General features: G+C 37.6%; 1 protein-coding gene across 1 annotated transcript in view; it reads left to right on the forward strand.

Annotated features, from left to right (window-relative positions):
• The window catches only part of ZMPSTE24 (zinc metallopeptidase STE24), a 46,437-nt gene extending 36,857 nt beyond the window's left edge, over nt 1-9,580 (forward strand). Inside the window, exons 8-10 of the mRNA XM_036825802.1 lie at nt 4,114-4,218; nt 5,730-5,873; nt 8,648-9,580. Of these exons, the coding sequence (XP_036681697.1) occupies nt 4,114-4,218; nt 5,730-5,873; nt 8,648-8,872 (474 nt within the window). The 3' untranslated portion in view covers nt 8,873-9,580. The remainder of the gene's footprint in view (nt 1-4,113; nt 4,219-5,729; nt 5,874-8,647) is intronic.
• The last annotated feature ends 1,360 nt before the right edge of the window (nt 9,581-10,940 follow it).

The following is a 10,940-nucleotide window of genomic DNA, read 5'->3' on the forward strand; positions in this document are numbered from 1 at the left end:
ATATTGTATGTGTACTATTATTTGTTGACACTATCTCTCTTTCTTTTTTTTTTTTTTTCTGCACCGCACGGCATGTGACATCTTAGTTTCCCCAACCAGAGATCCACCCCGCGCCCCCTGCAGTGGAAGCGCAGAGTCTTAACCACTGGACCGCCAGCGAAGTCCCTGACACTATATCTCTTGACTTTCACTTACGGTAGATGGGGATTTAGCTCTTGTCCTAACATCCGCTCTGCTCCTCCCTTCCCTCAATTCTTGCAATATAGTCCTGTTACAGTTCTTGGTTTAATCAGAATCAAAACATTTTTTTAAACATTATTGTAAAACAGCGTTGTACCTATTCACTGCTGAGCATGCCTTACCTTTTTTCCCTCTTGCTTAATAATTGCTTTTTTTTAAAAGTGTGCTTAGTTTTCCTTTTATCTTTTTGCTAATTCTTCTCATGACTTCTGCTGTCTTTCAGTATAATTTCCTCAAGTTTAATTGCATCATTAACCTTATTAGTTTTAGTCCCCCTCATCCCTGCCACACCCCAAGAGAGATCTCTATTTTCTTTGTTTGGGGTGGTTTCTCTGAAGCCCTGCTCTTCAGCTCTCATACTGGACTTCCCTTGTGCTCATCCTTGATTCCATGTTGATTTGCTGTGTTCTCTTGATAGTGTACATCTTCTGCTAGTTTCTTCAGGTTAAAAAGATGGTGTGGTGACTGAGAGTGTGATCATGGCAGCCCTCAACAGCTTTTCTTTTGAGCCACACTGTTCAAATCTGGATGGGTTACCCTCTCTAGGTGGTGTATAGATGTCATTCTGGGGTTGCCCTTTACCATTAGAGATTTCCTTCACTTCTCTCCTGCATTGGGTCTCCTGTGTTCTGTATTCCATGACTTTTTGTTCCTTAATTTACTCCTTCATTTTGGTAAGGAACATCCTCAATCCAGTACCTTCCTGAGAAAGACTGCATAGTAAAGTTTTTGAGTTCTTGCATCAAAATGCCTTCACTTTTCTGTCACATTTTTTTCTGTCACTTTGACTGGGGTTTAGATTTCTAGATTGGAAATACTTTTTCTTCAAGATCGTGAAGGCATTGTTCCATCGTCTTTTTTTTTTTAATTGCTTTATTTCTATTTTTAAAAATTAATTAATTTTTTTGGCCACGCCACACAGCTTGTGGGATCTCAGTTCCCCTACCAGGGATTGAACTTGGGCTGCAACAGTGAAAACCCAGAATCCTAACCACTAGGCCACCAGGGAGCTCTCTCCATCGTCTTCTTTTTTTTTTTTTTTTTTTTTTTAATTTTTATTTATTTATTTATTTATGGCTGTGTTGGGTCTTCGTTTCTGTGCAAGGGCTTTCTCTAGTTGTGGCAAGCGGGGGCCGCTCTTCATCGCGGTGCGCGGGCCTCTCACTATCGCGGCCTCTCTTGTTGCGGAGCACAGGCTCCAGATGCGCAGGCTCAGTAATTGTGGCTCACGGGCCCAGTTGCTCCGCGGCATGTGGGATCTTCCCAGACCAGGGCTCGAACCTGTGTCCCCTGCATTGGCAGGCAGATTCTCAACCACTGCGCCACCAGGGAAGCCCTCTCCATCGTCTTCTTGATTTCAATGTTGCTGGTGAGGTGTCTGAAACCATTCAGTTTACTTATCCTTAGTATGTTACCTTAATTTTTACGCTTCTAGAAAATTGTTGGATCCTTTCTCTGTGTTCTGAAATTTCACATGCCTTGTTGTGAGCCTTTTTTTTAAATTGAAGTATAGTTGATTTGCAATATTATATTAGTTTAAAATGTGCAACATAGTGGGTCTGTTTTTACCCTTTGTGCTGGGTATGCATTGGGCCCTTTTAATTTGGAAATTGAGGTTCTTTGGTTCTAGGAAACTTTCTGGATTTGTTTTGTTGATGATTTTCTCCTCTCCATTTTTTTATTCTCTCTTTTCAGAGTTCCTATTATTTGAATGTTGGCTTCCTTATACTGAACTTTCTTAGCTTTTCTCCCCTGCTTTTCCATTTCTTTATTTCTTCTATTTTCTGGGAGATTCCATCATCTCCCAATGTTTTTTTTTTTTTAATAAATTTATTTATTTATTTTTGGTTGCATTGGGTCTTCCTTGCTGTGTGCGGGCTTCTTATTATGGTGGCTTCTCTTGTTGTGGAGCACAGGCTCTAGGCGCATGGGCTTCAGTAGTTGTGGCTCGCGGGCTCTAGAGTGCAGGCTCATTAGTTGTGGTGCACAGACTTAGTTGCTCCACAGCATGTGGGATCTTCCCAGACTAGGGCTCGAATCCGTGTCCCCTGCATTGGCAGGCGGATTCTTAACCACTGCGCCACCAGGGAAGTCCTTCCAGTCGTTCTATTAAGCTCTAATTTTCAAGATTTATTTTTCTCTGAATTTCCCATTTTTACAGTATCCTCTGTTTTTCCACAAATGTAATATCTTATCTCTGAATTTTCTCCTTCTATAATTTCTGTTTCTTCCACACTGCATTTTTTCTGTATCTGGTCTTCCATCTTAACAGCTTACCTTGTATACCTGATAATCCTTGTTCCTGTACTCCTTAGTAAAGGAATGGGACTGAAAACCTGATTGGAATCTCTGAGCCTATAGATAAGGCTTATCAACTTTGAGCTTCACTGTAGCTTGGCTTGGGTGTGCTTGTAGTTGAGGAATACCTGCTGTTAGTATCTTCAGGTCTTTCCTGGTAGAATGGTCAGTTCCCAGGGAGTACTCTTCTAATCTTTTGCCTGGTGGGTAGTTATCTGGGAGCCAGGTATGGGGAGAGGACTAGTTTGGGAGAGGGAGTTCTCAGTGTTCAGTGTACCATACCATTAGGTAAGCAAATACATGGTCTGTTGCTAGTGTACCCAGGCCCTCAACTATGTCGAACTCCCAGTTGAAGTGTCCTTTTCTTTTGCCCTATCCAGGGAGAATGAGCTTTCAGGCTTTTGCCAGAACGAGGGAGGAGCAATTGCCTTTTGGTGTGGAGTTGGAGAAGGAATCTGGAGCTTTAACCATTTCTCAAACAGCTCTCAATTCTTATTTCAGCCACCACCTCCTGTTCCCCAGTTCCAGAATTACCTGGTACTGTTTGTTCTCGAGCCCTTTAAAGACTCTCAGTGTTAATCAGTGTTCTCAGCCAGTGTAAATCAGGCTGGTTCTCTTTTCTCCACTGCTAGCTTATGATGTAACTTTCTTTGGCCTGCCTAGTCCATTATCATTTGTCTGCTTTCCTGCTTCCAAAATGTTGTTGCTATTGCCACCTCACCTGTTTTCCCTATCCTTGTGGGTTTATATCTTAAAAAAAAAACAACTCTTGATTGTAGTTTTACTGGAGTTTTTAGAGGGAATAAAATTAGTTGTGAATGTTCCCTCTGCCATCTTAGCTTGGAAGTCTCAGTTTTTTAAATAGCATTTCCTGGTGTTTTGGGAGGTCATAAGTGATACGTGCTTATTAGTAGATAATTTGGAAAATAGGAAAGATATGAAATAAACATCACTGTAATTCTACCATATAGAAAAACTATTGTTGACATTTTGATATACTTTCAGTCTGTTTTCTATATTTGTGTATTTTTACATACACATTTGCATTTTTTCATAATTGGAATCATACTATATATTTTTGGTTTTGTTTCCTGCTTTCTTCACCTAATGAACCATTTTCCCATGTCAGAACGTAATCTTTGAAAACATCTAGTATATATACATCTAGTGGATGTATAACATAAATGTTATTTGGCACTATCATGAGCAGTTTCCCATACTGCAACATAATCTTTGAAAGCAAAATTTCTAATGGGTTTATAATACGGCTGTCACATGACTGTGTCATGATTTATTTAACTCTTGTCCTATTGATAAAGATTTATATTTTTCTAATCTAAAGTAGACTCATGAAGTCAGAATATGTCTGTCTTGTTCATGATTCTGTGTTCTAGCTTAACCCGGTGTTTAATGTGGAGTGGTTCAGGGAATGTTTTGTTAAGTGAATGAACAGTTCTGCACAAAAGTCCGATTGTTTTCTTAAGTTAGAATCTAAGAAGGGCTCTTTCTGTGTTAAAATGTATAAACTTTTTGAAGTTTGTTGATAATTTATTTTCAATTTGTTCTTCAATTCAGAATAAGAAACAAGGATGTAAAAATGAGGAAGTGCTTGCTGTGCTAGGCCATGAACTGGGGCACTGGAAGTTGGGACACACAGTCAAAAATATCATTATTAGCCAGGTAAGTTTGGAGTGACAATTCTCTTTTTATGGCAGAATAGTCAAATTATAAATATAGCAGGCATGAGAGTTCATATAGCAGAGAGGTTAAGACAGACTCTGTAGCCAGGCTTCACATCACGGCTCCCTGACTTACTACCTGTGTGACCTCAGGCAAGTTCCTGAGCCTCTCTCCGCCTCCATTCCCTTATTGAGTGATGATATCTCATAGGACTGATGTAAGAATTAAATGAGTTAATACATGTAAAGAGTTTGGAGTAGTACCTGGAATATGGTAAGTACTATATAAGTATTTATTGTTGCTATCATCATCATCATCATCGCCACCTCCTGAGTCGCTAAGCTAAGGAGCTGTGAAGATCAAAAGGAGTGAGCCCAGATAACTTGGGCCTTAAAATACTTTTTGAAGGACATTTTTTCTCTTTTAAAAAAGTCATTATATACCCATCGAAAAAAAATTGGAAAAGGTAGTAAATATAAAGAAGGTAATAATTTCTGTAATACTCCTGGGTATTAATACCACTAAACCAACAGAGTGACCACAGTTTTAAGGCTCTAAGTGAAGTAGCACTGTGTTTTGTTGACTGGTTCTGAGCATCTATGGCCTCAACTGAGTCTTAAATGGGTCCTTGTACCTTTCTAAAAGGCCAGCTGGTTCTGGGTGATGGATTATATGGGAAGACTTATGTACTCCTGTACGTACCTTCCTGTTGCCTTACATCTATAGGTATAAAAATGAATTCCTTGGCTGGAAGCTATGTTGTACGGATACATGGCAGTGAGTAAGACATTAAATAAGTCCAAATCCAAGTTTAATGTAAGTTATTCAGTTTAATAAGGAAAATCACTGCTCCTTTCATGAAGGGAGGGGTCCAATAGAATCAGCCTACCATGAGGGTGGTGGGCTGGTCCCTGAGGTACCTCATCAGGGCTGGGGTTGATTGCCTCTTCTGAAAAATTGGACACTCAGCAAGAGCCAGTGGGGGGATGTCTGTGTTGTTGATTAATGCATTGACTCCATCCCTATCACCATAGCCACTCTGTTCATGAGCCCTTGATCAAGTCCTAGAGTGGCTAGGGAAAGAAGCCGTCTAACATCCACAGAGCAGGTATCTTCTCCACCTGATCACTGAGAGGGCCTCCTCTACCGTGGAACGCTTTTGGTGAACATTCACGTTAGACCTGAGTATTATCATACTCTGAGCTAATTTTGGAAGTTTTACCACATACCTCTTTCCAGATCTTCTTGTTAGCCATCCACTAGTTTGCTCCAAGGCCCTAATCATCCAGCTAAACCATTATTTGTCCACTAACAATGAATTAGTATATATATCCTCAACTCAGGCCCTCTCTCCTTCTAGAATAAAAGTAAAACTATAAAACTACCTAAATAACTTTTTCTGTGGTTACACTAACATCATTCTTAAAGTCACATCATGATGTCTTGTTCTACTGATCCCACAGTGAAATCAGCTTAGAAATAACTTAGAAATTTTGTATCCTTCTTTCTAGATGAATTCTTTCCTGTGTTTTTTCTTGTTTGCTGTATTAATTGGTCGAAAGGAACTTTTTGTTGCATTTGGTTTTTATGACAGCCAACCCACTCTAATTGGACTATTGATCATCTTCCAGTTTATTTTTTCACCTTATAATGAGGTAATGTATACTCTTTAAAATTATCTCACATATGCCCTTGTCTATTTCAAATCTAGAACCTTTAGGGTAGTGAAAAAACAAAACAAAACTATAGTTTTAACAAGCAGATGAAACAAAGTTTTAGTCCCTTGATATACTAGCTAGTATAAGAAAGTAGCAGAAAAACCCAATCCCAAATAATAAGTGCTTGCATACTGTTAGGGGAAAAAAAAAAGTGGAGAATTAGACTTTAGTGGTGAAAACCTTGATATAACAGGTACCTAGAGACTTGGTAGATGGAGATTAACTATTGGAATGCTATGTCCTAGACCACATATTCACCAGTGCTTGGGTGAAAATCTTCTGTGTGTGAGGGGACAAAGCAAATAATAATTGAGTGTAAGTATGACTGGATAAGGGAGGCTGTATGACAGTGTTCCTCTGATTGCATTCCCTGACCACCTGATTCATAATAGCCTTATCATCCCACACCAGACCCTCTGAATCAGAATTGGGTGTTTTATGATAAGTGTAGTTTAAGAACCACTCAGTAGCGGGACTCCGTATATGTGATAAGACATAGATTAATGAGACTGTATATGAATAAATCCAGTGATGGCAACATGTCCTGATACTAATTGATTAGGCTTCCACATTAAGCCAAGAAATAGTGTCGGGGATCTTGAGATGTCTCCATTCAGAAGAATTCTTTCTTGGGACCGGTTGTAGAGTTAAGGTTTTAACTTTCTCCGTAAAAGGTGGGGGTGGGCTGGGGTGTAAGGCACCAGCAAAGAAAAATGGAGAGGAATAGATCATGTTTGTATAGTGCTGTCCACAGAATCTACATTCATTTTCCAGAGAACTGAGATTTATTATCTTTAAATTCTAAATGTTTTAATTTTTTATTTTACCTTTTGTTGAGAATATTTATAAAATGCTGTATACAGACTGTTACTTCTTAAAGAGGTTATAGAACACCTTATAGTGGTAATTGTCATGTCTGTCTTCAGTCACAATTCAGGAATGCCTTAAGGACACTGAGCTATATGTATGAAATGCCCCAGACTGCTTTGCTCTTTAAGCAGTTATGCTGTTTGTTTGTTTATTTATTTGTTTAATTTTCTTATCTCTTCACTCACTGTCAGGCTGATAATCCTTGCTAATATCAGTGTAACTTTCTGTTATGGTCATTATCTGTTTATAATTTTCTTCTTCAACCAATCATAGACTGGGAAATCAGATAATCAAACTCATTAAGTAAAAGTTACTAGATTCTGACTGAGTATAAGTGTCCTCTTATAAGTAAGGCACCAGTAACGTTAGTGGTTCTCCTTTGGGCATCTAATTTGGCCTCTCAGTTTTTGTCTTTGTCTCCTTATATTGAGTAGTTGAGTTCACTTCAAAAATATCTAAGTAAATGTGGGGTATTAGAGTAATTTGAAATGTGAGATATTAGCAACTGTTTTAAAAACCTTGGTGAGCCCCGGAGATTCATTTCAAAAAGACTAAATATTTAAACAGAAAATCTTACGTTTAATGTCAGCATTTAAGAGGTCATGATAGGAAAGACATATTTTCCTGGAAAATGGGGAAATTGCCCCATCAAGAAGAGCTTGGAAACCTAGGTATGTATAGGTTAGGTAGGTATAGGTTAGTATCTGCTTATGTTTCTATTTATGTCTTATAGTGAGATTCAAGGAACAGTTAGCCTGGGACACTTGAAATTAGGAGATAGATAGATAGATAGATAGATAGATAGATAGATAGATAGATAGATAGATACTAGTTAATGATTCTGTCCCAAAAAGTACATTCAAGATTTGGAAAGAAATTTCAGGTAGAATTCAGATATTAGCTTTGAACATATCTAAGAAGGTATCAGGAACTCCCAGACTTTATGTTGAAACTCTATATCTGCTAGGGGCAATAAGAGGTACAGAGGAGAGACTTTTTAAACTTTTTTTTTTTTATTGCTGACATATTTTAAGGTAAGAAATAGACATCATGTCATTCAACCTGTAATACTTCAGTATGCAAATAAATTACTTTTCCCTCAAAATTTATATTTTCAGATGAAATTTGTCCTCTTCATAGTTGTCACCTTCAGGGACTGAACATTTATTCTGATGAAGCTACCATAGCTCAGAACCTTTAGAAAATTCTATTTTGAGATTGTCATTAGTGACTATAGTATATATATATGTGTGTGTGCGTGTACACACACATATATATATTAGAATGTTCTCAGTTATCATTTAAAGGTGGATAAGTGAGCAAGAATTTTTTTAAAAAAGAAAAAAAAGAGTCTGAATATAAATCACCACATCTTACCTGTATCTGAGGAAGGTAGTGTCCATGGGCTTTGGAATCATCAAGAATTTCAGCACTGCCACCTTCTAGCAGTGTGACTACTAGCAAGTTATCTCATCTCTCTGAGATACACCTTCCTCATCCGTAAAACAGGAGTAGAGTAATTACCTTGCAGGATTGTTGGAGAATATGTAAAGTGTCAATTCAGTGCCCAGCACATGGCAGGTTCTCAAATATTAGTATTTCTTTGTTAAGACTGACATTCCTTTGGATATATATCTGTTTCTGGTCTGTTGGCTTGGGGGGAAAAGGCTCAATTTTTAATAATTCCCCCACCCTGGGTCCCCTAAATATGAGTGATCTTTCTTTTGGCCTGCTGTTTCTCTTATCCTGAGCCAAACTTCCTCTACAGTTTTGGCTCATGAAACCTTTAGTGACAACAAAGAGGGGAGCAGTGGTTAAAACACTTTTATTTACTTTTTCAGGTACTTTCTTTTTGCCTAACAGTCCTAAGCCGCAGATTTGAATTTCAAGCTGATGCATTTGCCAAGAAACTTGGGAAGGCTAAAGACTTATATTCTGCTTTAATCAAACTAAACAAAGATAACTTGGGTTTCCCTGTTTCTGACTGGTTGTTTTCTATGTGGCATTATTCTCATCCTCCACTACTAGAGAGACTTCAGGCTTTGAAAAATTCAAAACAGGACTGAGTTGCCCAAGGTCTGCAACTGAAGACATTTCTGATTATTTCTGTCCTGGCAGCATGTTCTGGCTCTTGATGTTTTTAAACGTTTTTTTTTTTTAAGAAAAATTATTAAGTATGGAAAAGCCAAGATTTAAATACATTTAATATCTCATTTCAAAAATGATTTTAATAATCCATTTCTTAAAGAAAACACTGGATGAAATTTTGAGGCTTCATGTTTTTAAAGGCATAGTTTTATCTTTAAAATCTAGTTTACCATCAACTTGTAAAATTACTTGAGAAAATACAGAACTTGTTTTATTTACATGCTTATATGGAACCTGCATATAAGGGGTTTGGGGGCATATGTTTAAAAGGGAACACCACCTCTGAATCCTCTCTGTAAGACAGAAACAGTGGTCCTGAATCACTGTGCTCATACCTAAGTTGAGACTTATTTTTACTTTCATGCTGTTATGATTTAAGCTGGCTAATCAGTATTTTAAATAAGGAAGAAAGATAATAATTGGTAAGGCTGATGTTTTGTAAATGAAAGTAGTTAGAAATATGCTCTCTCCTGTTCTATCAAATTTCTCTGTTCCCTCTCTTGCTATACACTGATCAGGAGTTTCTAATAATGCTTTGAAATCAGAAATTATGTGCAGAATGTTTTAAATCACTGGGTTTTGGTTTTGTTTTTAAGAAAGTCTTTCTCTTTCTTTCCACCTGGTGGGTATGATCCCATTAGGGGTAAACGAGTATTTTTCTAAACATTCAGCTTTTTCTCATTCATACTCTTGTATTCAATAAACAGTGCATCCTTTTACTTAGCAGAAATTGCCATGTTGAACAGGCTTTGCTATTTTAAAAGTGGAAGAATGTGGAAAGAAGAAGAAATGACATTTTAAGAGATATAAGATTGAAGTACTGATGATTCTTCTATGATGTTACAGGAAAAAATATAATTTTCTATCTCTTTCAAGGACAGAAGAGTTTCTGTTTTTATTTTTCTAATTTTTATCAGTAGGTCATAAGCGCTATTTAATCAGGCCTGATTCCATTTTAGAAAATTATAGTTCTTGATATGCAGACAATTTTTATTTTCAAAATAAATGTCATGAAAGATTTCCAGTTTTTGAAGCTGCATGTTTGACTGATTCAAATCTCTGTCCACTTTCTGAATGAGACCCAACTTTGTGCCTAGAGCTCCCACCCGCTGGTGATGTGTATCTTCTGGGCATTTATTCCAAAGTGGGATCAACTGTGCATGCTTGGTATCTGGCCAGAAAGTCTTTTGCTCAGCTGATATTTGGGTGATGTCTTTACATGGAAATACAATAAAAATAAACATCTAGTTTAGTACCGCATTATTTATTTTCCTAAGGCTAAAGAGGAACAGTGCTATGGTTTGATCCAGCATCTTTCATCTGTGAACTCATGCTGTGATAACTGCCTTTCCTTCCTTCCGTGCCTTTAAATACAAATTTCAGCTCTGCACAAGTGAAACATTAAAAATTGCCAGTGCATATTGATGTTCTTTGTCTTTAATTTGACAAAATTTGTCTGTCATTTGTTACCTAGTAGATATATGTTTATTACCCTAGAGGAACCAAGTGCTAGTACTGGGTTGGCCAAAAAGTGCCTTCGGTTTTTAAGTAAAAATAAAAGACACATTTTTCACTTTCACCAAGAACTTTATTGAACGCTGTATTCGCCCTTTTGTTCCACTACCTTCTGCCATTTTTCAGGCAACTTCATAATTCCGTCTTCCCAAAACATTTTATCTTTTTGAGCAAAGAACTGTTCCAGGTGCCTTTTACAGTCTTCCAGGGAATTGAAATTTTTTCCATTAAGAGAATTTTGTAAAGACCAAAATAAATGGAAATCTGAAGGTGCAATGTCTGGTGAATACGGTGGATGAATCAGAACTTCCCATCCAAGCTATAACAGTTTTGCCTGGTCATCAAGGAAACACGCGGCCTTGCATTATCCTTATGGAAGATGATGCGTTTTCTGTTGACTAATTCTGGACACTTTTCTCATTGAGTGCTGCTTTCAGTTGGTCTAATTGGGAGCAGTACTTGTTGGAATTA

The sequence above is a fragment of the Balaenoptera musculus genome, chromosome 1 (assembly GCF_009873245.2).
Source record: "Balaenoptera musculus isolate JJ_BM4_2016_0621 chromosome 1, mBalMus1.pri.v3, whole genome shotgun sequence".
NCBI classification, from domain to species: domain Eukaryota; kingdom Metazoa; phylum Chordata; class Mammalia; order Artiodactyla; family Balaenopteridae; genus Balaenoptera; species Balaenoptera musculus.